Source organism: Prionailurus bengalensis, chromosome B2, assembly GCF_016509475.1.
Source record: "Prionailurus bengalensis isolate Pbe53 chromosome B2, Fcat_Pben_1.1_paternal_pri, whole genome shotgun sequence".
NCBI classification, from domain to species: domain Eukaryota; kingdom Metazoa; phylum Chordata; class Mammalia; order Carnivora; family Felidae; genus Prionailurus; species Prionailurus bengalensis.
This window is the reverse complement of record NC_057349.1, coordinates 66,353,449-66,381,337: the sequence shown is the minus strand read 5'-3', so window position 1 is coordinate 66,381,337 and position 27,889 is coordinate 66,353,449. Positions and strand designations below refer to the sequence as shown.

General features: G+C 38.0%; 1 protein-coding gene across 4 annotated transcripts in view; it reads right to left on the bottom strand.

Annotated features, from left to right (window-relative positions):
• The window catches only part of CD109 (CD109 molecule), a 138,667-nt gene that overhangs the window by 37,860 nt on the left and 72,918 nt on the right, over window positions 1-27,889 (bottom strand). For all 4 annotated transcript variants that reach the window (XR_006298971.1, XM_043591822.1, XM_043591824.1 and 1 more), the window contains exons 11-23: window positions 26,863-27,087; window positions 25,902-26,003; window positions 25,746-25,811; window positions 24,698-24,874; window positions 21,335-21,487; window positions 14,993-15,067; window positions 14,498-14,558; window positions 10,906-11,047; window positions 9,882-9,999; window positions 7,004-7,117; window positions 5,359-5,577; window positions 3,944-4,088; window positions 204-380 (exon numbers count right to left, since the gene is read on the bottom strand). Coding sequence is in view for 3 of the 4 variants with exons in the window: in XM_043591822.1 (XP_043447757.1) it covers window positions 204-380; window positions 3,944-4,088; window positions 5,359-5,577; window positions 7,004-7,117; window positions 9,882-9,999; window positions 10,906-11,047; window positions 14,498-14,558; window positions 14,993-15,067; window positions 21,335-21,487; window positions 24,698-24,874; window positions 25,746-25,811; window positions 25,902-26,003; window positions 26,863-27,087 (1,774 nt within the window). In the remaining variant the exon portion in view is untranslated. The remainder of the gene's footprint in view (window positions 1-203; window positions 381-3,943; window positions 4,089-5,358; window positions 5,578-7,003; window positions 7,118-9,881; window positions 10,000-10,905; window positions 11,048-14,497; window positions 14,559-14,992; window positions 15,068-21,334; window positions 21,488-24,697; window positions 24,875-25,745; window positions 25,812-25,901; window positions 26,004-26,862; window positions 27,088-27,889) is intronic.

The window sequence follows — 27,889 nt, the reverse complement described above, 5'->3', positions numbered from 1 at the left end:
AACTCCTTAAACATGTTAGCAGCAATTTGTGACAATTACATCTTCCCATTGCTCATTCTTTTAGCACATTTCAGCACCATCTAGTCCTACAACCACAGAGCAAGGACAAATCACTTTATTCTGAAATATGGCATAGGGTGAACTCTGCCTAAAAAAAAAAAAAAAAGGTTTTACTAATAAAAGCATATTTCTAAAATGCTTACCTTGCCTCATAAATGAAAGGGCTTTTTCTTTTAAGTTTTCTGTCAGTTGTTTCTTTTTAGTTAGGTAATCCAAAACATAAATATTTGGAGCAAAATTTATCATATTCTGTTCACCACAGCCATAAGGCATCCGAATCAATGAGGCCAAGCCATTGATGGAAGAACCGAGGATATCCCCTGAAAGCACAAGATATTCAATACATTCAGCAAATACTCAATAACTGTACCTCCTGGTGGCAATGAGACTCCCATTAAGTACAGAAGGCATCGGACACTGAAGCAATAGTTATTCCACTGCTTGGAACAGAGTACAAACATTACATCAAACTTTTAGGAAGACTGGCCAAATAACTGATAACACAGTGGCAATGAACTTGTAAATTATGTGACACATTAGACTCTTAGCTCAGTTAAAGATGTGGCATACACTAGGCAAAAAATAAGTTTAAAAAATAATTCTTGGACAAAAATATGTCAGGGATTGATCATCAGGAAACCATCATTTTTATATAGGAAAGGAATATTTTATTAGTAGTATTCTTCACATAGCTAGAACCTCATTCTGATTTCTTACTAAGACACTATAAGATTTTTTTTTTCAACGTTTATTTATTTTTGGGACAGAGAGAGACAGAGCATGAATGGGGGAGGGGCAGAGAGAGAGGGAGACACAGAATCAGAAACAGGCTCCAGGCTCTGAGCCATCAGCCCAGAGCCCTACGCGGGGCTCGAACTCGCGGACCGCAAGATCGTGACCTGGCTGAAGTCAGACGCTTAACCGACTGCGCCACCCAGGCGCCCCACTATAAGATTTTTTTAAGGGCAAGGCTTAGAGTAGTTTTCACTGTGTTCTATTTAGCAACAACAAAGTAGAATTAACAAGTCAAAGTCTTTCAATGAATATCACAGTCAAAAAGGATTAGGAATATTCTTCAAAGTTAGTAATCTAAAATTAAACAAAATGCATGTTTAAGAGACACCTCTATCCAAATTCTAATACCATGACTGGGGAAACAAGTAAAAATTCAGAAATACAGAGGCTGAGTTCTAATTCTGACCCCACTGTGGTTGAGCTGTATGGAGAAGAACATTCTTCTGTCTATTATTATATTTTAGAAATTTACACCATTCCAAGTCCAAATACTTAGTGAGCATCTAATCCTAAAATAAAATTTTAAAAAATGAATCTAAAAAATAAAGCCCTCTTTTAAATGAATAAGCTGCAGCCATGCTAGCATATGATGTCTTAAAGTTGAGATGTTAACACCCGTTAACACGTTAACAGATGTTAACAGAAAAATAGAGGTTATATTATTACCACTTATGCTTTTATGGTTTCTAGTATTTAAAATGAACATAAACTTAGATTCTCCATATTCAAAGAAGCAAACTAATATTCACACTAATATTCTGGGCTACTAAATAGATTTTTTTAAATAAATATCATATAGGACCACCTGGGTGGCTCAGTTGATTAACTTCAGCTCAGGTCAGGATCTCACAGTTTGTGAGTTTGAGCCCCATGTCAGGTTCTGTGCTGAAAGCTCAGAGCCTGGAGCCTGCTTCAGATTCTGTGTCTCCCTCTCTCTCTCTGTCCCTCCCCTGATCACTCTCTGCCTCTCTGTCTCTCTCAAAAATGAATAAACATTAAAAAGAAATTTTAAAAAATGTATCATATAAAAATACAACTTGAAAAGCCATTCTTTGTGCCACGGTTAAAAATCAAACCTCAACAGTATTTCAGTAACCAAAGATAGATTCATTCAATGTAAGAAGTGGTGGTATACATTTGAAATTCAAGTCTTCTTCCCTTTGTGTGTATGTGTGTGCATGTGTATTGCATCCCCTGTGTGCGTGCTGCACCTCCCAGCATCACAACACTGTGGGAGAATTTATTCCTCTAAGTAGAGAGCTTATTTAATTCTTCTTAAGAATTATACCCAAGGTGAACGAGCCCCATTTGGGGCTCCATGCTGTCAGCACAGACAGAGCCTGCTTCAGATTCTCTCTCTCTCTCTGCCCCTTCCCCGTTCTCTCTCTCTCTCTCTCTCGCTCTCTCAAAATAAATAAATAAATACTAATTTTTAAAAAAGAATTAGGGGAGCCTGGGTGGCTCAGTTGGTTGAGCGTCTGACTTCGGCTCATGTCATGATCTCACAGTTCATGAGTTCGGGCCCCGCATCAGGCTCTGTGCTGACAGATCAGAGCCTGGAGCCTGCTTCGGATTCTCTGTCTCCCTCTCTCTCTGCCCCTCCTTTGCTTGCACTCGGTCTCTCTCTATCTCTCTCAAAAATAAACATTAAAAAAAATTTTTTTAAGAATTACATTCAAGGCTCCCAAAAAGTCCTCTATGGAGGGCTTGGTTGTTGGAGTTATAATGGAAAACACTACACCTACAGATGAGACTTAAAATAACTTCTGAAAAAGTGCCTTAGGTCCTGACATCTTGAAGACCTAACAAACTATTTACATTCGTTAATCTTCATTAATCTAAACATTTCCTTCGGTTATTTGTAAAGCACAACTATATAAACAAATCGTTTGTGTGGAAGCTCTGTTTAACAGCTGATGCAAAAACACACTTAGGTTGCCAGAAGGTGACTAGGACAGGGTGAAGTCAGTGGCTTGCTTCCTGTTATAAAGGTTATCTGTGTCCTGCACAGAGAACTGCTCTAGGCAAGAGAGCTCAGCGTTTGGTCATCAGAAGCACTTGCGGAGCCTTTTCAAAATATACACACCCTAACCATAGCTCAAGAAAGGCTGATTGCGTAGGTCAGAAGTGCAGCTCTTACAAAGCTCCACACAAGATTCTGATATTATCAGTGGTTGAAAGCCACAGAAGCCAGAAGCTCTGCCCTTAGAAATACTCCCTCCCTTGGGGCCCCTGGGTGGCTCAGTAGGTTGAACGTCTGACTTCGGCTCAGGTCATGATCTCATGGTTTGTGGATTCGAGCCCCGAGTCGGGCTCTGTGCTGACAGCTCAGAGCCTGGAGCCTGCTTCAGATCCTGTGTCTGCCTCTCCCTCTGCCCCATGCCCACTCATGCTCTGTCTCTCAAAAATAAACATTGGAAAAAAAAATTTTTTTTAATTAAAAAAAAAAAAAAGAATCCCTCCCTCAAGCCACATTATAAATGAGCGCTGCTAGTCAAAGAGTGATCTTCACACACATCAGAAGCATCAACATCAACTGGGAGCTTGCTAGAAATGCATAATCCAAGGCTCCACCCCAGGCCTACTAAACCAACATCTTCCTTTAAACAAGATCCCCACGTGGGGCACCTGGGTGGCTCAGTTGGTTGAGGGTCCAACTTCGGCTCAGGTCATGATCTCACAGCTTGTGAGTTCAAGCCCTGCATCAGGCTCTGTGCTGACAGCTCAGAGCCTGGAGCCTGCTTCAGATTCTGTGTCTCCCTCTCTTTCTGCCCTTCCCACACTCACGCTCTGTCTCTCTCTGTCTCAAAAATAAAGAAACATTAAAAAAAATTTTAAACAAGATCCCCACGTGATTCAGATGCACACTGAGATTGAGAACTGGTCTAGGTAGAACACATATCTGCTGGTCTTTCTACTGTAATCAGTAGTTGGTACCAACTAAAAACTTTAGCAACCTCTTCTCATTAGGACTAAATTAGAAAATACATCTATAATAGATAACAAATTTGTTATACACACACACACACACACACACACACACATATACACATAAACCTGGAGTCATGGCAATATATTGTATTCTTACCAATTGCAGTGATCTGAACTCTTTCACTACCACTCACTGTGTTGGGAGGAAATGAGAAACTCAAAGTTTTCAGGGGAGTTTGTAATTTGTGGACAGCCAAGTCTAACAAGATGGATTGTGAATACAATTTTTCTATTCCTTCAGCCTGTTGGAAAAAAGGAACACGATTAACATGGTCTCCACTCATCCGTCTACAGAGAGGTTTATGCAGATAAGATGAACATCTTGCCTGCAGTGTCTGCACTATGCGTACATTAGGTAAATACCTACCATTTTTGATTCCTGCTTCAAATCTGTTAATAAATGCTTACTTTCTAATTAAAGTAGATAAAACATTTCATGAAATAGCAATTGAGAGGTGCCTGGATGGCTCAGTCGGTTAAGCATCCAACTTCAGCTCAGGTTATGATCTCACAGTTCGTGAGTTCAAGCCCCATGTGGGGCTCTGTACTGACAACTCAGAGGCTGGAACCTGCTTCAAATTCTGTGTCTCCCTCTCTCTCTGCCCCTCCCCCTCTTGCATTGTCTTTCTTTCTCTCTCTTAAAAATAAATAAACATTCAATAAAGTTAAAAAAAAAAAGAAATAGCAATTGAAATGATAAAGGAGAAGATGAAAAGGTAATGATAAAAACTCTCTGAGGTAAATCCTATTATTATCCAAAGAGAGATTTAAAAAGAGAGAGAGAGATCAAACTCCTTGCCCAAAGTCACACTTGACAGAGCTGGCATTTGAACCTAGGGCTGTCTCACCCCAGGACACAAGTGCTTACCCACCAGGCTGAGTTTTTCTGCATAATGCCTTCTCTAAAGAAAAATCTACAAAATTGCTTCTAACTATATATTCAAAATACATACAACTGTAGATTCAAAATCTACATATCAACTTGGCATGATTTTTTTTTATTTTTTTAATGTTTATTTAATTTTAAGAGAGAGAGAGAGACAGAGTATAAGCAGGGGAGGGGCAGAGACAGAGAGGGAGACACAGAATCTGAAGCAGACTCCAGGTTCCCAGCTGTCAGAACAGAGCCTGACACAGGGCTCGAACCCACGAATCATGAGATCATGACCTGAGCCGAAGTCAGACGCTTAACTTACTGAGCCACCCAGATGCCCCTCAACTTGGCGTGATTTGATAGGACCCTAATGTAAAACAGTTTGTAAATGTAATTAATTGACTGCAAAAGAGATTTGCTATATAGACATATCTTAAATTTGAAGAGGAAATGGGTGATTACTTCCAAAACATATTATGTATCTTTACACACAGATGAGATAACAATTAGACAATACCAGGATGGAGGAGATGACCTACTAGATCTTGCCAACAAATTTAACCAAGGGAAAAACCATCTTCTGTTTCCTTTTTAATTATATATTTCCGTTTCAATTATTCAAGACTTCAAACATTTACCTTTACTAAAATCCTCTGGGTGACAGCATCAGAAGCAGCAGGTGAAATGGCCGTGACTGTGATTGGAATTTCCCCCAGGTGTGTTGGCTTGACTGGGAAAACAACAGTTGCCCCATCCTCACTGGGAACCAGAATGGTCTGCTGGTGTCCGGTCGCATTTATTTCATTTAAAGCCATTAGAATATCAAATTTGTCACTTTTCTCAATGATTACTTGAACCTGGAAGGAAAATTATCAAAAGTTTTGTATAATAAACGCTCACAAGTAAAGTGTTGCTTTAACCACAGCAAGTGCTATTAAATCCATGAGGCTCAAGACTGAAGAAATAGGAGACAGAGATTCAGCCAAGAAGAGGATGAGAAGGTTATCAGGGAAAACTTCATTTTCCTATGTTCTCCTCATCCACTTCAAGACTTGTGGGAAAAGGGCACTCTTCGGTTCCATTTCTAACATTAAACTCCCACTAACATTAAATTCTGTCATCATCCGAAGGCTTTGAGTGGGAAGGATGTGCCCAGAAAGGTTATTTCATGTCACAGTATTGCCACAAGCCTGATTTAACTGCATCATCCTAGGACACTGGTCCCATTAGAAAAACCTAAGACAAACAGGATGCAGGGTTATTACATCTATTGAGAGTCTTGGCTAAAATTATCCCAAGGAAAGAATGATGCAGACATCAGTCCTAAAGCATATGTTGGTTGTAAACTTGTGTAAAGTCTGTCAAAGTTGCCAGTCTTGCCAAGGATGGCATTTATCTAGGCCTTACACTTCATGAATTGTTTTCCATTTATTTTCTCATCTTTTTCTCAAAATACTTTCTGTAGCAACAAGAATTATCATTCCCATTTTACATTAAGTTATTTGCTGGTAAGGGGTAGAGTGGGACATCGAATCCAGGCCTTCTGATTCCAGATCTTCTGCTCATTTCAAAGTACCATTGTTGACTACGTTAAAAAGTACAATTTAAAAATAATTTACAAACATAGTGCTTAATGAGATTGTGGCATTTTCACTTAACGAAGTTAATAACACAGTCCTACTTACTCTGGGGGGAAAGAATTAATCACTTGGTTAGCACTACAACGGGCACAACACAAACGGTGGCCTAAGCCTGCCTTTCAGGGAACTGACTAGCTAAGGAAACATTAGGCACATGACTCAAAACACAAAGCCTTGTTTTGAATATGTTGTATTCAAAACAAAATACATTATAAAAACATGGAAACAACCCAGAACAGAATGGGTGAGGAAAGATATCCTAGTTTTATGCCAGGTCTTGAGAGGAATAAGTCAAGGAGCACAGAATGGCAGTGCAAAGGGGCAATGCCTCTAGATGTGGGGAAGGCTGGGAAACAGCACAGGGAGTCAGGAAAGACACAGACCTGCCTCACATACATTAAGGAAGTCACATGGCTCAAGTAGAAAACATGTGCAAGAAATTAAGAAAGAAAGGACAGACACACTAATACAATCCTTAGACATTAATAAGTAGAAGAAATTACTGACAAAGTGTGTTTATTTTCAATCTCTCAGAAATGTATAAAATGCTTACATGCCCAGATGCCCAAACATTAATAACCCTGTGTGTTTTCTCCATTTTTTTCCTGAAGTGTGAATGATTAAAAAACTTTTAATACATTACCTCAGTGGCATCTTTCAAATAATTGAATATGGTTACTTCCAAAGCAAATTCTTCACCTCTGATAACAGAGTAGGGAAGATTCAAAAAAATGAAAAATGGCTGGAAGGCTTGTAGCTGGAAAAAACACAATGAATACATATTTTATTGAAGTCAAAATGCTTCATATTACATGCAATTAAAAGTAAATCTCACAAAACCTATGAAGCCTATAATTTCACATAGAAATGGCCACTTGCCTATCAACAGAAAACAAACAGCAACTTACCCCAAATGAATGATGATAAACTGATGTGGCTTATGGTATTTAACATATTAATCACTACATTTTACTAAATGCCTACCAGGATCCAGGAACTTTTTTTTTTATCATTTTATTTTATTTTATTTTCATCATGATAATCGGTGTACTGTCTAATCCTCACCCCCTACTACCCCATCCTCCCACCCATCACCCCTCTGGTAACCATCTGTGCTATAGCTAAGAGTCTGTTTCTTGGTTGTCTATCTGGTTTTTTTTTTCCTTCACTCATTTGTTTTGTTTCTTACATTGTACATATGAGTGAGATGATATGGTATTTGTCTTTCTCTGACTCATTTGACTTAACATTATACTCTCTAGCTCTATTCATGTTGTTGCAAATGCCAAGATTTCATTCTTCTTTCTGGCTGAATAATATTTATATATATACACACATATATACACATATACCACATCTCCTTTATCCATTCATCTATCAGTGGACACTTGGGTTGCTCCCATAGTTTGGCTATTGCAAATAATGCTGCAATAAACATGGGAGTGCATATGTCCCTTTGCTTTAGCATTTTTGTATGGGGGGGGGGGGGGTAAATATCCAGTAGTGTGATTCTTGGATCATAACATTCTATTTTTAGTTTTTTGAGGAACCTCCATATTGTTTTGCACAGCCAAATTGGCTGCACCAATTTGCATTCCCACCAACAGTGCAAGAGTGTTCCGTTTTCTCCACATCCTTGCCAACACTTGTTGCTTTCTTGTATTGTTGAATTTAGCCATTCTGACAGGTGTGAGGTGATAGTTCATTGTAGTTTTGATTTGCATTTCCCTGATGATAAGTGATGTTGAGTATCTTTTCTTGTGTCTCCTGGCCATCTGTAACATCTTCTTGGGAGAAACAGCTATTTATGTCTTCTGCCCATTTTTAATTGGATAATTTGGTTTTGGGGTACTGAGTTTATCAGTTCTTTATATATTTTGTACTTTAACCCCTTATAGGATATGTCATTTGTAAGTATCTTCTCCCGTTCAGTAGGTTGCCTTTTAGTTTTATTGATTGCTTCCTGCACTGTGCAGAAACTTTTTACTTTAATGTGGTCCCAACAGTATATAGGTACCTTAACGCACATATTTTACAGAAAAGAAATCTGAAATTCAGATATATCTGAAACGAGTACAAGATCACATTGCTAGTAAATGAAGGGACCAGAAATAGATCCCAGAATGTCTGATGCCAAAGTCAAGCTCCTGACCTACTGTGCTATAATGACTCCACCAAGTGGCCAAATCAAACAACCCCTGTTTTAGACTCGTGGAAAGTCTAGACGATGTTCTGCTTACTACGTTCTAACATATACATGCACATGTACTTCCTCATGGTGACCCAATTCTGATACTGTTGGCCAAATCCTTCATGGGAAGCTGAACCCCTACCTTGCCTCTGAAAGCAGCCATTGATTAATTTAGGCCGATGGTTGTCACTGGCAGCAGTAATTTCCTCTAGAGGTTTACTTAGACATTTGTGAAAGTGTCTTAGATTGCCACAATGATTGAGGGGCACCATTGACACATAGTGGGTGAAAGTCTGTAATGCTCAGGACAGAAGAACTGTCCCCTGTCCCTCATGATTCTTGAATATCTCTTCAGACATTCATGTAAAGTACCTTCTTGTAATGACCTGAACTTCAAACCTAATTCCAACTTATATATGAACCCAAATATTGGAAATATATTGCATTTCTCAATACACACTGAATTTTTCATAAATACAGCTATTTTATAAATCAACAGAAGACTGCCCTTTGTTTTGTTTGTAACTTTACCAAAAGTCGTTCAGTTTCAGAAACCAACATCACCACAGGCAGTACTACTCAAGGTGTTTGAGCGGCTGAAACAATACCTGTACATCAAACTTGATTTGCAGCTATTACACACAGGGTGATTCCATGCCTGGAGTACAGTTAAATATGTATGACTCTTAGTGCAGCTCTGACTGACAACTTATATACTGTAATATGTATTACTTTATTACAGATTACTTTCCTTTTATTTCTCAATATTTCACTTAAGGCATCATATGGATTTTTTTAATTGAGTATGTAAGTATACTACATTTTCTATGACTTGCATTGTAGATGGTAAAGGGGAAAACAAAATATCTGTTATAAAAAGGGGGCTTCAGGTATGACAGAGGTGAGAACTACTGGTCTAAGACCAAACATGTATATTCCTCTCGCCAGCGACTGGGTTAGGAAGTCACATATGCTGCAATCTGACCAGAAATGTGAAGGCATGTCTTCTAGGGGACATCTTGAGAAGTTCTGCTCATCCTTATCAGAGGGACACACAGAAACCCTCTGTCTTCTGGCCTTTGGAAATGGTTGGATTCAGTCAATAATAAACTTTTTATCCAAATCTTAACATGGATGGAACACATTTAGGAGTTCAATACAGCTCACATTCTAAAGTAAACAACTAATAACAAACAAAAAGGAAAAGCCAAGGCACCTCTAAACACTGAGCAACATCATAAGCAATTGTTTTTTGAAAATCCATTGAAGAGTGGACACTTTTTTTGCTTTGGGTACTTTAACATTTATAAGCAGCTCTTTCATATACTACCTCCACTGGAGTCCTGGTTAGTCCAAGACCTAAGTCCTCAGAGATCACAAATGCGGTAGCCACCCAAGAAGTGATAGAATCAGGCACGGTAACTTCAAAGTCTTGGTAAATCTTGGAACTAAAGTCAAGATAAAAATAAAAATCACAACCCCGAGAACTGACACATTTCCAAAAAAGTCAACATAACCTAAACCATTTTTGGAAGAGTTTTAGTTTTCCAAATTGTTTGCCTATCTAAATTTTTTTGAGTGAGCATGAAACAGCAGATCCCAAATTCTCAAGGACCAGGTCATTTAACAAGGCCATAACACTGCATCCTGACTCGTATTCCATTAAAAGCTTTCAACAATGTTTACACTTTCAGAATGACCATGATTTTCATAAATGTACAGATAATAAATACATATTTTCAAATTTAACTTGATTTATTTCTGTCAATTTACATGAAAGTTTCCCTCTGTATCCTGGTCATGTATTTGTGTGTGTGTGTTTTGAGCTTTGACTTGTGTCTTATTGCAAGTTTCCATACATGGCTGACTATAAAATACATGCATATTTCATGATTCATCTGCTCAGTCATCAGACCAGATAGCACAGGGTTTGTCAACTAAGCTGAGTCTCTCCACCACCTGTGCTGCTTCTCCCTGTGGCTCACGGGGATGTTTTACAAGGAGCTACAAGGCAGAGAGAGTAATCGTCAGTACTTTCACCCCAAGGCAACAAGTGTACTCTCAGCAATTTTCTCAAACAAGAACCATGAGACTCCAAGGAAGTTCAAAACACCCTTCGTTAGAAGAAGGTCTATCTTCTCCTTAATGATACTCTCACTGCCCAATTTGCATGTGGCTTTATTATATACTACATTTAAATACACTAAATATCGTTCTAAGATAAAAAAAAAATCTTGGTCTATTTAGCTTTAACCACAATATGTTTGCACTTAAACATTAGAAAGAACACAAAACTTTTTTAAAAATAACACTAAACAAAATATATATAAGCAAAGAACATGATAAATCTTTACCCCATGTTGGTGTCTAGCCAAATCCAAGTCTCTGGAAAATGCTTTCTGACACGTGGATCGCTAACCGAAGAGAAGTCATGGAAATCTACCAAGTATCCTTCATTTTCCTCCACAAACCTCTCGGCAAGTTCTACGCTGTCATCTAAAAATCAACATCGGCAACTGTTAGGAAAAAAGTCCCTGTAGAGAATGATTATAAACTCAGTCCATGGAATTGCAGCACCTCTCAGCTGAATGGGACTTTAGAGCTCATCTTATCCAACCTTCTCGTTTTACAGATGAGACACCTGAGACCCACAGAAGTCAAGTGACTTACCCAAGGCCCTGTGGCCAGTTACGGCAGCGCCAAAACTTAAAAAAAAACAAAAAAAAAGTTTCCTGCCCATATGGCCAACACCTAAAAAACTACTTACAGTGCAGTTGCTAAAAAATAAGTTAAATCACATTTTTAAAGTTACCTTCAATTTTTCTATTCTTTTTAGCTCCCTAGTGCCAGTTGCCAATGGCTATCCCAGCCATAAGATGCCACAATCATCCTGTTTACTAACTTAAAAACAGCCATGTTGCCATACAAACTCTGGGTTACCTACTTCTATTTTTTCAACTTTTCTATAAGTCTATAATTATTTCAAAATAAAATGTAAAAAAAAAATAGACTACAGTCAGTACCAGGGATACAAAGATGAATGCAGGGAGCTTCTTCACTCACAGTCTATTGGAGGAGACAAATAGAAAACTGTAGTAAACACGTTAAGAGTGACACAGACATATAAAAAATGCCTATTGTGCACAATAATGGCTGATTTTATCCAAAATATGAATGATGAAAATAGTGTGGCTAGGGGAAAAAAATTCATTTTGCAGGGGTTTTGGAGTTTTTTTATTCTGTTTTCTTTAAGTCTCCAGTTAAAGAGTACCCCACATGGGAAAGGGACACAGGGCAGGTAAGCTAAGCACAAAGGCATGTCCCGAATATGACAGTGAGTATTAGGTAAGAGGGGCGTAAAATGAGAAGAGAAAGAATGGCTAAATCCAGATATTAAATATCCAATCTCCCATGCTGAAACTTAGATTGATCCTTTAAGCAATCTTGACCTATTGAAGGTTTTAGAATAAATTAGAAACATGATCCAGCCCACAGCTCACGTTTTATAATGATAACTCTGGCATCAGTGTGAACAATGGTTTAGAGCTGGAGGAAATAAAAGGTGGGCAAAGCAGGTAAGTTAGGAAGTTATTACAATAGTCAACGAGACACTGACAAGGGCCTGAAGCAAGGAGAGGAGAGGAAGAATAGTCTCAAGAGATGATTCTGCCCTGCCTCTTGGGTGGATGACTTCTGTGTATGCCCATGGCATGCTGACTCCCCCCACCCCAGTCCTCAGCACACTCTTCTATATATTGTTTCGCCCCACTAGACCAAGTTGAAATCTCATTGCCTCGTACATACTAGGCATGCAATTAATATCATCACTATCCATTAAATAATGAACGAACGAACTGGATCTGAGGAATAAAATAGTAGGTAATTGCAGACTTATAAGTGCTAAACATGTGTCATACAATTTAAATGTTTTTGAATTTAACATCATAATACCCCTGTAATACCAATAATATTATTAGCACTATATTTCAATTGGAGAGTTGAGGTTTAGAAAGGTTAATTGACTTTCTCAGTGTCAAAACACCAGAACTTAAAGGCAGAAGTATTTGATGGCAATCCTTTTCTTAACTACCATGTTATTCCACATCTGACAGAGAGGAAGGAACTAAGGATGTGTTTTGGGTTTCTGATTTAGGCATCTAGGTAAACGATGATTTCATTAACATAGGTCTGAAATTATATCAATTCAAGGAATCACATATCAATAAAATTATATTAAGGAAAAGCAAGGCTGTAAAGGAAGAGAAGATCATAAACTTGGCTTGTGACATACTGAATTTAAGGTATTTGTGGGATGCAGAAACAGAGGGGTAAGATAAACAGTCAAGATGTTCCAGAGTTTGGGTTAATGAAGAAGATGTCAGGGAAGGACAAGGAAGTAGGGAAGAATGCTACCAAACTGAATAATCATGGTGGTCCAGGCCAAGTACTGGAGGAAAGTGAAAGCAGAAGGAGCCAATAACCCAGAATAACCAGAAGTCAAGACCAAGGAAGATATTTGGTCTCTAGTAAGGACAAAGAAGGCATTCAATAGATTTAAGGGAGTGAGTGAATATCCAAGGTAGAAGGATAGGCATTTGAAATGTTAAAAGTAAAGCAGTGTTCCAGTGATAACGTGACCTTGAGTAACTACTGATGCCATAGTGCTGACTGCAAGATACATTATGTACTTAGGAACCCTGATCCAGAAGAGAAGCAGAAAAATGAATGCCAGTCACTTAAGAAGGTTTCTAGGGACACAGTATGCTAGTAGGAGGATCAAATTTCTTCTGTTAAACAGTGGGGAAAAAAAGGTAGAAGAAAGTTCTTAGGAAATGTAAAGGATACAATAAGTATTACTAACAACAGAATGAGTATTACAGTGGAAATCAGGATTTGATAAGTTAAGGATGAAAAAAGATGGGTAAAAGCAGATACCAACAAAGAGAGAATGGAAAAAGATTGCTTAGAAGGTGTCTAGGATGGATTGTTACATGAAGAAAGCTAACCATACCATATTATCTTTAATGCATATAAATCATAATGACTTCATAAAATTTTTAATACTATAAAATGATCTTTTTCCTTCAGGACAGAGGCTCGGGTATCCTGTAGTGTCAAAAATCAGCCCAAAGCTGGAGAGCCTGGGGCTTAGTGTGGAGTAACTGAGAAGACCTGACAGGAATAGGGAATCCGGGGATACAAATTGTGACGGCCTTACAAGATGATATTAGCATAATGTTACCTAAAGGAAAAGAGAACAACTCCTGGAGTTAACCATTCTCATTTCCACACTTCCTTCAGTCAAAACATTTCACTTCTTCCTAAGCACTCTTATTATTAGTTGGGTAGCAACTCTATTTAGCAACACAGGGAACTAGGATGTATAGATGTGACCCTGCTCAGGAAGAACTCAGACTGATGAGACATGCACGTGTGCAGGTGCATGCACTCACGCATGCTCACTGCATGTACCAGCATACTTATGGCACCTGGGTTATATTCTAGGTGAACATGCGTGTGTGTGTGTGTGCACACTGCATATACCAGCATACTTATGGCATCTGGGCTATATGCTAGGTGAACATCAAAATGCCAGAGAACAAAAATGTTTCAAAACTATGTTGTTCCTTTTATCTAATTCCAAAATAACAGCACAGTTTGCAATACAAATTGGAAGCATAGGATCTTCCAATATGCCCCAAAAAATAACCATTTCAAACAACTACAAGGGAGCAAATGGAAATCTAGACAGAAGCCCAGACAAATATTTCATGTCATGGCTCAAATGTACATTAAACTCCAAAGACTTTAGGAAAAGAGAACAGAAAATGAAATCACAATATCCGTATCCATTAAACCAGAAAGCATCCATACTTATAAGTAATTTTAAATACCTGAGATGAAAGACTTAAATACTTTGAAAGCACATTGCTAGGTTCTACTTACAAACACCATCAATGTAATCCTTCATAAGGTTTGCATCTGTCAATACCCAGAGGCCACATTCCTAAAAAGAATAATTTAAAAATTTTTTTAAATAAAAGTTTAAATGCTTTGTAAAATGTCACAGCAGTCTTCTATACTCTTAATTCACTCTTGTTCATTTGTTTTTATGCAGACATGAAAGTTTTGTGTTTTTTTGACTCTATCTCATTTTTGAGAATTTAGGTACATACATGAGCATTCTCTCTCTCCCTCTCATACACAGATACAGATACACACACACACACACACACACACACACACATACACACACACACATTTTCCATTTGCTTTTAAAATTGGAAGGATGATTATCTTTCCATTTCAAATTATATTTATATAACACTATACTTCAACAACACATTTAATAAAAGGTTAATCAGATAATTAATTCTGAAGGTGTTTGCAATAGTAAAAGATATTAATATCTTTCCAAATTATATAATAAGCTAAACATACCTGAAAAACTGCAAAAGAATTCATGAACATGCCTAAATAATACCCTGTGTTATAGAGCTCCAACTCATGGACCACCTAAGGAGAAGATAAAATATGTGGAATGAATTGATTTGTATCATACTGTTCTGCCCTCTGTAATATTTCTTGTATGTTACTTAGATAACACACAGCCCACATGCTTATCTAATTTGAAAGTGACACAAATGGAACAATAACAAATATTTGAGTGCCTTATTCATGATTCAATCAGCTAAAATTACATTGATTCTTTTAACTTATTTTCACTCTGTTCACTGATCCAGAGTTCCTAAGAAATGTGGGCTTGAGGTTTGCTCAGGAGGAATTTAAATGTCAATTCCTAAACCAACACACAGGGGTCAGCATTGAAAACAACCCATACTTCTGGCAGAAATAAATGGGTTAAATTTGATGGTTAATATAAGTTCTGCAAATGTCACTTAACTACATTTTCTTAAAAAACAAAAAGAGATAGTTTACAAAAAAGAAATGTAAATTATTAACAAACAGAAAAAATATTCAACCTCATTGATAAAGCACTGCAAATTATAACATCAATGAGATAGTTTTTTCAATATTGAGATATTTACATAATCACATTAGCAATGTTATTTTTTTAAGAGCAGCACTCATTACTAGCAAGAGAGAGTAAAATAGGCTAAAAGACTGAGTAAAGTTGGCAGCTCCCAAGAGATAAACACAGATTAGAATATGACCTAGCAATTCTATCCCAATGTATATGCTGAAAAGAATAGGCACTCAGATATACATGTATGGCCAATGTTCATTGTGGCATCAGTCACAATAACCAAAAGATAGAAACAACTTAAACGTCCATCAACAGAAGAATGGATAAGCAAAATGTGGTATATACATCAAATAGAATATTATTTAGCCATAAGAAGAAATGAAGTTCAGATACATGCTACAACATGGATGAACCTTGAAAACATTAAGCTAAGTGAAGTAAGGCAGACACAGAAGGAAAAAATTTTATATGATTTCTCTTATATGAAATGTCTACACTAGGCAAGTTCATAAAGACAAGTAGATTAGAGGTGGCTGGGGCTGGGAATAGGGGGAAATGGGAGAATTATCACTTAATGGCTACAGAGTCTGTCTGGGGTAACAAAAAAGTTTTAGAAACAGATAGTGATGATCGTTGTACAAGATGAAAGTAATTAATGCCACTGAACTGTCTTTCAAAAATGGTTAAAATGGCAAATTTTATGTTACATACATTTCACCACAATAAAAAAAGTTAAGATATTATACAGTTTGGTAACTATTTCAACCTATCTCTCTTATTTACATTAGCATTAACTAGACAAATTAAGACAAAGGCAGGAATACAAATCATGAAAGAGTCTAAGTGCAAGTTTAAAAAACAACCACGTTTGGAGCCCCTCAGTGGCTCAGTTGACTGTCTGAATCTTGATTTCGTCTCAGGTCATGATCTCGTGGTTTCGTGATTTCGAGCCCCGCATCAGGCTCTGCACAGGCCGTACAGAGCCTGCTTGGGATTTTCTCTCCCCCTCTTTCTCTGTCCCTTCCCCACTCACGCTGTCTCTGTCTCTCTTAAAATAAATAAATAAAACTTTTTTTAAAAAATTAAAAAAAAACCCACACATTTAAAATCAAACACCTGGAGCACCTGGGTGGCTCCGTCAGCTCAGGTCATGATCTCGCGGTTCGTGGGTTCAAGCCCTGCATCAGGCTCTGTACTGACAGCTCAGAGCCTGGAGCCTGCTTCGGATTCTGTATATCCCTCTCTGTCTGTCCCTTCCCTACTCACACTCTGCCTCTTTCTGTCTCTCAAAAATGAATAAACGTTAAAAAAAATTAAAATCAAACACCTGCATCCACTTTTTTTGCCACACTAACAACAACCGCAACTACATCCATGGTAAGCAAACACGGTGCTAGAACAGGCACCGAGAAGAAAACAACAGAAGGAGAAAACAGAAAATTTCATAATATCTCAACAAGCTGGCAAATACAACCAGTATATAGTCCAACTATAGACAATGGAGCCAGAGCCAGACATAATGGAGAGAAAAGATTTTAGTCCCAAGACTCAAACTCTGCTATAGGACACAAATGCATGCAAGATCACCTTCCCCTGACACTCAGGCATGAATCAATGGAATTATCAAGAAGAAACATCTATCTCAAAAAGAAAGCCTAGTTTTCTCACTGGCTCAACAAAAAGGCATTGCCAAGGCTGGAGCAAAGGCTGATGTCTGAAAATCATTTCTGGAATATCTAGCACACTTAAATTTTCCCAAAGTGTTCAAGAGTCTCTCAGCACCATGTATAAATTTAACAAGAACGAAAGAAACCAAAATGGTCTATTACCACAGGCTCCTGATGCTCTTCTCCAGAGCCAACTCTGAAGAAACAAGAAAAGCAAGTAGGAAACTTGGATGAGTGGTATGAGAAAAGCCTGAGAAGAGTAAAAGATAACTTTAACTGGTGTGTTGGGAGGAAGTGGGTGGCAGAAAGCTGCTAGCGGCTGTCTGGAGAAAAGATTTTTTAATTCTGCTCTTGCTTCTTTCCAGGAAGCAGCCTTGGGACAATCATTCCTTGCATTTTCACTGCCAAAATCAGCAGCTGCACCAGCAGCCTACACTGCCTGTGTAAGGGTCAGGAAGATAATACCAGGTCAACACCTCTGCTTTTCTGGTGGAGAAACTGAGGAAAACACGTGGACAGACCCATGGCCACAAGCACTCACTCTTCCTCTGCACTCCAAACCCTAAAAGCTGGTGGATCATGACCCCAAAAAACTGCCTTTTCTTGGTGATGCTTTTCCCTAAGAGCTTAAAAGTGAAACATTGAATAAAAGCCAGCAGCACACAGGGAAGATCAAGAGTAGTTCTCTAGTCTCTGAAGCTTGACCCCTCCCCCTCTTTAAACTCACAAGACTTACACAGATTGGAATGGGGTGTTCATCCTTCCTCAATGGACAATATCAGAACAGCTGCCAAATCAACTACATCCAAAGAGTATGACTTCCATAAAAAACATCCAAATGGACAACACGTAACATATGATGTGAAATATTGAAAAGGCCAGCTCAAGATTTTAAAATAAACATGGCAGATAGACATAAGGAGATAAAGGAAAATATTAGCAATATAAAACAAGAACGAAAGATAAGAACCCAATGAAAATAATATACATTAAAAATATAATAGCTGACATAAATAACCCAATATAAGAAATCAAAGGAGGATAGATACAACTGATAGATGATCAGGGAGCAGAGTCAACTGTGGAGCTCTCTCAAAGGAAAAAAGGAAAGTCAAAAAGATAGTGAACATAAAACAAAAAGCTAAGAGATATGGAGAATGGAAGTAGACGTGCCAATCACTGAATAACAAGAGTCTCAGAAGAAGAGAAATGGAGAATGAAGAAATAAATGAAGAAATAACAGATGTAAATTTCCAGAATTAAAAAATGAAGGAAGAGCATAGACTGCAAGGGCAATCAATAATGACACTGAATTACAATCCTGTACAATCACAACATGGTCTGGGCAGGATTGGAGAAGAAGGTGGTAACAAGTGAAAGACAAAAGGGATGTGCAAGAAAATGAGAGCATACTGGGGCACCTGGGTGGCTCAGTTGGTTAGGCATCCGACTTCAGCTCAGGTCATGATCTCACCATTCCCAATTTGAGCCCCACATCAGGCTCTGTGCTGACACCTCAGAGCCTGGAGCCTGCTTCGGATTCAGTGTCTCCCTCTCTCTGCCCCTCCCCCACTCACACCTCTGTCTGTCTGTCTGTCTCTCTCTCTTTCTCTCTCAAAAATAAATAAACATTTAAAAAAATTAAAAAAATAAAATAAAATGAGAGCATGTGAAAAAATGCTCGTCTTGTCTGGTGAAGATAGAATTTTGATAGTCTTAAGAAATCAGCAAGAATAAATAGTAGTATGGTTCATGAGTTAAGGGCATCTGTCATAGGAACAAAAACAGAATGTATAACTTACAAACCAGAAGAATAAAATTTGATCTAACCCTTGGAAAAAATAAAAATAAAAAGAGGGAAGAAAAGTAATTGCATTTAAAAATATGAAATAAAGTAGAAATAATTCCTAATTAAGACAAGAATTACCATACTTGTAAATGTGTTAAATAAGCTTATTAAAAGATATGGACTACCAGACATTAAAAACAAAAACAAAATATAATATAATAACATGCTACCTACAAGATAAACTTTAAGGAAAACTTATAAAAGCTTGAAAATAAAAAGGTAGAAAAATATGCCAGCAAGGTTGAACCAAAAGAAAGCTGGGATAACAATCTTTTGTTTTTTTAATGTTTATTTTTTTAGAGAGAGGGAGAGAGAGAGACAGAGTGCAAGCAGAGAGAGAAGGAGACACAGAATCCAAAGTAGGCTCCAGGCTCCAAGCTGTCAGCACGGAGCCTGATGTGGGTCTCAAACTCTTGAACTGTGAGATTATGACCTGAGCCAAAGTTGGATGCTTAAATGACTGAGCCACCAAGGCGCCCCATGGGATAGCAATCTTATATATGACAAAATTTTATGTAAATATATTAAAAGATAGACAAAGAAACAAAGACAGAAACAGAGCACGAGCACTAGATAGGTGTGTGTGTGTGTGTGTGTGTGTGTGTGTGTGTGTACATACACAGGGAAACAAAAATGAAAGAATATACTTAAGATATTTAGAAAGCTATAAAATGAGAGATATTACTAAATTCAGTTAAATCAAATCCAAAATGCTATAGACTTTTTAGAATAACATGAGTTTTTTAATATCAAGAGAAAAAAATGACCAATTTGTTTTAAATGAATCTTTTTTAAAAGGGATTGATGGGAACGCAAGCTGGTGCAGCCACTCTGGAAAACAATATGGAGGTTCCTCAAAAAACTAAAAATAGAAGTACCCTATGGCCCAGCAATTACACTACTAGGCATTTATCCAAGGGATACAGGTGTGCTGTTTCGAAGGGACACATGCACCCCCCCATGTTTATAGCAGCACTATCAACAACAGCCAAAGTATGGAAAGAGCCCAAATGTCCATTGATGGATGAATGGATAAAGAAGATGTGCTATATACATACATATATATATATATATATATATATATATATATACATATATATACAATGGAGTATTACTTGGCAATCAAAAAGAATGAAATCTTGCCATTTGCAACTACATGGATGGAACTGGAGGGTATTATGCTAAGTGAAATTAGTCAGTCAAAGACAAAAATCATATGACTTCACTCATATGAGGACTTTAAGAGACAAAATGGATGAACATAAGGGAAGGGAAACAAAAATAATATAAAAACAGGGAGGGGACAAAACAGAAGAGACTCATAAATATGGAGAACAAACTGAGGGTTACTGGAGGGAGGAGGGATGGGCTAAATGGGTAAGGGGCACTAAGGAATCTACTCCTGAAATCATTGTTGCATTATATGTTAACTAATTTGGATGTAAATTTAAAAAGATAAAAAATAAAACAAGTCAAAATAAATAAATACATAAATAATTTAAAAAATAAAGGGATTGAGAAAAATTACCTTTATAGGCTGAAAAAATATATAATTTTTCTCAAGATGACCAAATTAGCCTAAACATTTATATCTTTTTTTCCCATGTGTTGTTAATTACTATACTTAATCAATTAATTGACATAGGTTATACAATCTAGATCTCAACTAGCAATGGCTAGGGTATATCAAGGATATATACAAGAATACATCAAGAACTTACATATAAAAATGAACAACAATGAACTTACAAAGCAAAATTGATTAATGAATTGAGGATTAGTTTATGTAACTAATATAACTAGAGATTTATATATTTCTTGGTTTATAAGTGTTCTGCAAATTAACAGGATTTCACTCCTTCAATATACCACAAATAGTAAATTCAATAAGGCTGTAATTATATATAACCATTATGTATAACCAAAATAGAAAGTACTTCAAAATTATCGAAAGCTCTCTTCTCCAGGGTCATCCAGAATTGTACAAGTCAATTTCCTAGTACTTTCTTGAGAGTCTTAAATTCAAATACAGTATGAAAATGAGGGAAAACTCTAGATGGCATCTCTCATGTAAGACAGCAAAGACACTTCACCACATAAGCCTCCCCAACACAACAACCAGAATGCAAATCCTTTTTATTTGGAAGCTTGACTTATTACTGACTTACACTTGAAGAGGAACCAATAAAATTTCCCTTAGATATTTGAAGTAATGCAATAAAGTTTCTTTTTTGCTCTTTTAGCATGTATTTTTATAATGAAAAAATAGCTATACTCACATTTTCCATTGTAATATCATTAGAGGCATTCATCAGATTCACGCTTTTGTCAACAGCCACAACCCCAACTATCGAGTCTGGCTGTGTCACAGAGATCCTAAGAGAGACTTTCTCAGATGGTGCAGCATGAGTTTTACTCCAAAACAGCTTTATCTAAGAAAGGGAGAAAACAGGATTGATTTATGTGACTTTTTTAAAGCATTACTTACATGTCTCACCAACAGCAGTTCAAAGGACTCACAATCTAGCAGAGATTCTTCATTTGCCTTGACTCAGGGATCATTCTAAAACCATACATAAGCCTTCTCTGGGGGAAGGAATTTAAAAAAAAAAAAAAAAACTTTACTCACAGTATTTGCAAGTAATAGAACTTCCCACAGTGGCATAAATCTGAATTTTCCTTCACTTCTCTACCTTTCCTCTTCCCTTTCTCCCACACCCCTCATCCCCCAGCCAATGCTAAAAAGAAGACAGCAGTGCCTGGCACACCTGGGGAGGGTCAGTATCCTGGAGGAGGAACAGGAAAGAGCAAAGAAACTGGAGATGCCCACGTGCTGGTAACCTGAACTTAGAAGTGAGTCCAGGGAGAGGCCCCTTGGGGACTCAGAGAACTACTTGGATTGGGGACAAGGAGATGTCTTTCCAACTGAAGAGGTGATCAGACCAAACACTAGTTAGGCCCAATGCTCTGTGTCCCCATGGCTGCCTGAACTTCCTCTGTTCATTACATTCATCAAAGATGGCCCTAACTCATACTTCTTAATGAGCCTCAATCATCTCATCACAGCAAAACTGAATGGCTTTGTCATGAGGCCCCTTCACACTAAGAAGGCTCATCTTGTCTAGCTCTATTTCAACATTCTACTGCTGCAGTGACTGTACTACCTGACCAAAACTGCCTTACTGTTCCCCTTGACTTGACTGAACAGGCTTCTTCCTGACCATAAGCCCCTGATTCTCCCTTTACTTACAGCATTTACTGTAGAAAACTTGGAATTGTAAATTCTTTCTCTGTCCCTTTGAAATGTAAGGCTTCTCCCAGCCTCTTGCCACTTTTACAACCCAGGAATGTCTTTCCCAAGGACCTGGGAGCCAATCCTTTGAAATGTAATCACCAAAAAAGAATCACTGATTGATCTCCCAAGGCTCTGTGGGAGGATAGGACCCTAACTTATACATTGACAGTTAGCAAACACAGATGGCCTAATCACATTACCAATCTCTTCTCAGTGTCCTCCAGTACTTTTCCACAAGCTCATTCGCTGCTTAAAACTCTCCTGCCTTTGGAGCAACTGGGTGGCTCAGTCATTTAAGTGTATGACTTCAGGTCATGATCTCACAATTCGTGAGTTTGAGCTCTGCATTGGGCTCCATGCTGACAGTGTGGAACCTGCTTGGGATTCTCTCTCTCTCTCTGTCCCTCCCCACTTATGCTTTCAATCAGTCAATCAATCAATCAATCAATAACCTCTCCTGCCTTTTGTTTTAATGAAGTTGAATTCAATCTCTCTCCCCTATTGCAACAGTCTTGAATAAAGACTTGCCTGTTTAACTTGTCCAGTGAAATTCTTTATACATATACCCTTTATACCACTGTATCTAGTTTACTTTTAGTTTAAGTTTCCCCACGTGTACCCAAAATGAAGGGGAGCAACATGTTCCAGCCTTGTACTTCTCACTCTTGACTCTGCGCCTCAGAGACCCTATGGCTTCCATAGGGAAACTTACGAGTGGATGATTTCTAACCCTCCATCTCTTGTGCTTTCCACATCCCATCCAGTTCAGTCATTACCAAACATCCAAAAGACTCGTTAATTTTCCCTTGCTTAAATATATTCTATTTTCAAATTTGCAGTTTCTTTGTGAGTAATGGAATAAACATATAAAAAGTAGAGAAAGAGGGGCGTCTGGCTGGCTCAGTCAGTAGAGCATGTGACTTTTGATCTCAGGGTTATATGTTTGAGCCCCACATTGGGTGTAGAGATTACCTAAAAATAAAAGTAGAGGGGCGCCTGGGTGGCTCAGTCGGTTAAGCGTCCGACTTCGGCTCAGGTCATGATCTCACGGTCCATGAGTTCGAGCCCCGCGTCGGGCTCTGTGCTGACAGCTCAGAGCCTGGAGCCTGCTTCAGATTCTGTGTCTCCCTCTCTCTCTGACCCTCCCCCATTCATGCTCTGTCTCTCCCTGCCTCAAAAATAAATAAAACGTTAAAAATAAAAGTAGAGAAAGATATATTTTTGCAAATATAGCTGAAATTATATTTCTTATCTTTCATATCTAAGAAATTTCTTGGAATTATGCTATTTATATACTCTGCTTCCTCAAAGCCAACAACCTCTTACACTAAACTTTTTTAAAACTTGGTATCACTTTCAAAGATATATGCCTTAAGTCCAACTCCTATTTTAGAATTCATCTTTGTTACAGGATTAATGGAATCACTACAAGTCAAAATTTGCTCTCTAAAAATAACAGAGCATACCATTATCTTTTAAAAAACTTTCCATAAAGTGAAAAATAGAAGTCTGTATTCTATTTTGACAAAATTAATTAACAACTGTCAACAAAAGACATGTATGACTACTACAACCTCTCAGAAGTTTAACAAACTAAGCAAACAGAAATGCTATCAAAGAATTGTACTTGGCAAATCAATACTTTTAAACAATGATTATTTTGCTTAAAAAAACCTGAGAAGGCAGCAGCTCTCAGAACAATGGCTCATTTTATTATGCACTAGATGATTCAATTCCATCACGCACTCTTTCAGCCAGGTTACTTTTCAAAGTTGGGGTTCAAGGGGGCATCCCACACAAGCCATACACCTTAAGCTACAAAAATCCCTGGTGCTTTTGGAGATCAAACTCCACACAGATCTCCACATGCAAGGTAGCCAAGCGTCCTGTAAATCTGTCCCGGGTTAGATTCCAGGCCCATGAAACGGATAAACCAAATCTGGGCTCTGCTTCCACATATCACTGCTGACGGCCTCGTTCCCTACACGCGCTTCATTTCACTCTCATGCCAGTATCAGCACCACACAAATTCTGTACTGTTGCTGGAACTGCATGCCAGAACAATATCGACCCCGCCATTTGAGAAATCCTGAAATAACTTCAAGAAATTGAGTTCAAGTCTTAAAGCCAAGAATCATAACTTACAAATAAGACCCACACTGCCCAGTAACTCCACATGTGAAAATCCATATGTGGTAATAATACTGAAGGGATTTAACCATAGTTCTAGAAGTAAGTATAAATTTCTAACCAATGTTATTTAATGATACTTTTCTAAAGAAATATTGCATTTCTCAGACTTCACCAGTATGAAGTTTTCTTCTCACATCATTACCTTAAATCTTACCTTATTTTTAAAAACAAGCTGAACAGGAATTTTTAGAACATCATTTATAATTTCTCCATCATCTTCAATATAATACACAATAATACAGGCTTTTGGAGCCCAAGAATTTTCTGGTGTTAAAGAGAAGGCTGTTGAATTTTGCTTGCCTACAGCCACCAACTGTCCCCTGGATATTACCTGAAAAGAGTAGCAGAAGAGTTTCATTTTATGCCAAAGCTAATGAGACTCTCAACTGCAGCTATATTTAACACGATTTTAACCATACACACGAACTGTTGACTTAAACCAACTTCAAAGCATTTTTCAGTGCAAGGAAACCTCCCTGAGCAACAGAGAGAATATAAGCCAGGAAACAGAAAAGGATAAGATAAAGAAATAACTGACTGAGACATCAGTAGCTTCACAGTTAATTTATTTTTGAGTAGAGAATATAGAGCACCACTGGGGAGAGCTGAATTAGAAAGATTCAAAGCTATGGGTAGCAATTTATATTTTTTTGTTTTTCTCATACTTTATAATTTTCTACGATGAACTTATGTAGATTATCTCATAGAAACTTAAATTTTAAACATAATGCAAGATTTAATCACCCATCTTAAATTGGAAATGCAAATATAGGTGAAAAGAGAAAAAAGGAATTTGATTGCAATATAAAAAGGGCAGGCTAAAGGTCATGAGACTGAATTTTAAAAATTAGTGAGTTTAGTCTAGGGGCGTCAGGGTGGCTCAGTCAGTTAAGCGTCTGATTCTTGGTTTCGGCTCTGGTCATGACCTCGTGATCTTTGAGTTCGAGCCCCCTGTTGGGCTCCACGCTGATGGCGCAGAGCCTGCTTGGGATTCTCTGTCTCTCCCTCTCTCTCTGCCTCTCCCCTGCTCACACACACTCTCTCTCTCTCTTTCTCTTTCTCTCTCTCTCAAAATAAAGAAATAAACTTTAAAAAATAAACATAAAAATTAGTGAGTTTCATATACACATAAGGGAGACATAAGGTAGCTCATTTGAGATGATCCTATAAGAGATAATAAATTTAGATTCTCTATTGATTACCATATAGCTTAACTCCTTCCTTAGTGGCTTGTTGCCACTAACCACCAACTCAAAAGGTGATCCCACCTAGAAAAAAAAAAAATCTTAATTAATGAATACACATTAATGACAAAAGAGTACAATTATATTGTAATTAAAAGTGACTGCACCCATTACCTTTATATTTTCATCTCTCGTTTTTAGCTGGATGTATGCTTTACTGGGAGACTTAAACATACCATGAACTGCCATGCTACTCACACTGTTAAGAAAAGAGGCCTATAACAAAAGAAAAGGGAGCTATAAATTTTCATCCTTAGTTAACACCCTGAGAAAAAATACTATCTGTTTTACAATTCCTGAAAGGCAAATGCACTTTTCCTTTTTTCTCTCGTAGGAAAAATCTGTTCCCCAGCCATTGGCTCTTCATAATTTTATAGCTTACACTGTAAAGAAAGTGACAGCTTTAAAACACAGAAGAGGGTCTTCATCACCATGATCTAAGAGGAAAAAGCATAGTCCTAATTTATTTCAGAAACAAAAGCATATTATCAGGAAACTCTGTGAGAAGAGAGAACAAAATGAGAAAGGACTCCTTTCCTTCTCTCCACAACACACAGTCCATTTACAAGCAAGAAATCATACCAGCCCATGTGATCTACCAATAGTGTGAAACTCAAAGGGCCAAACGTGTGGCAGAACCAAGTAACGAAAAGAAAGATATCAAGAATGGTTGGGGGTGGGGGGATCTCAGATGAGCCACTCTGAGAAGGAACTCAGCAAAAGAGTGTAGGTTTAAAAAAAAACATTTTCCTTTTTCATTTCAGCTTCTGCCAAAATACACTTCCAAATGATTGAAAACCAATCTAGGCTGGAATTTGGGGAGCTTCTTCATCATACCTTCAGATTGCTATATTTTACTGTGCTCTTCAGAATGAATTTATAAGGAAGCATTTCATCTACCCCTCACCCACTGTTATTAAATTACTTTTAACACTCCCCCATTTTTAAAAATAGAAACATGTGTCTACTTCCTACTTCCTGTGCACTTTGACTTCCAATAGGTTGAGTGCCTACCACGAGATTACAATTTTAATGATGTTGTTGCAATAACATAATGATGAGAAACAGATGGCACCTCCAACTGTAGCTCATTGGAATCATCCAGGATTGGGAATTCAATTTTAAAGATTCCATTTTGAGGGACAGTATAATTTATGATCTGGACAGCTTCTAGTTCCTGGTTCCTGCTGCCCCATCTGCTCCAGTAGTCGGAAGAGTTTTTCTGTGTTACTGTTATAACTACATTATTTCTTCTTTCTTCAAAAGTCAGTCGATTGCCATCAGCACGGGTTACCTTCACCTAATTGTCAAAACACAACAGTTTAAAAACGGGTAACAAGAAAAACAAAGAATTGAAGTTCGGTTGAATCTAGTTCCCATCTGTGCTACTGCCATGAAACTGAACTCTCAAAAACTGTTGGCAGTACCCTAACCTCCAGATGAAGCACTCTCTCTAGATAGCATCCAACACTACTGACCATTCCCTTCTTGATATTATTGCTTCTCTTGCCTTCCATGGCTCCACAACTGCCTTCTTTGTTCCAAAGCCCTCTTTCTGCATCCTCACAGTGTCCTTTTGGGTTCCTCCCTCCTTTCCCTAAATTGGGGAATTTGTCAAGGTCAAATTACCAGTTATCTGTGCTTCTCTTTTTCTCAAAGACCTCATCACTCTTACTGCTTTCCTCACCTTGCTCTGGAGCTCATACTCAAAACCTCCAAGTTCTACTTGCAGGAAATTTCTACTTGTATATCCCTGTCACCCCAAATTCAGCACATCTATAACTGAGCAACCATCTTGCCTCTTCTATTTTTGCTAACACCACAATTCTGCCGACTTAACATCTCTGGATCTCCCCCTCCCTCTTCCCACCTCCCAAATCCAATAAACACCGAGTCTTATACTTCTCTCTTGCATCCTCTCCACTTGCACATCCATCCCCTTGAGGCTACTCGCCACCTCACTCCTGGGCTACAGCCATCCTCCTGCACATAGCCTGATCGGTCTCCCTGGAATACTGCTCTCACCATACCCCTCCAACATTCATAAGGCACCTAGGCTCTTCACTGACTAAAGCATAAAGTTCAAAAACATGCATGTGCCA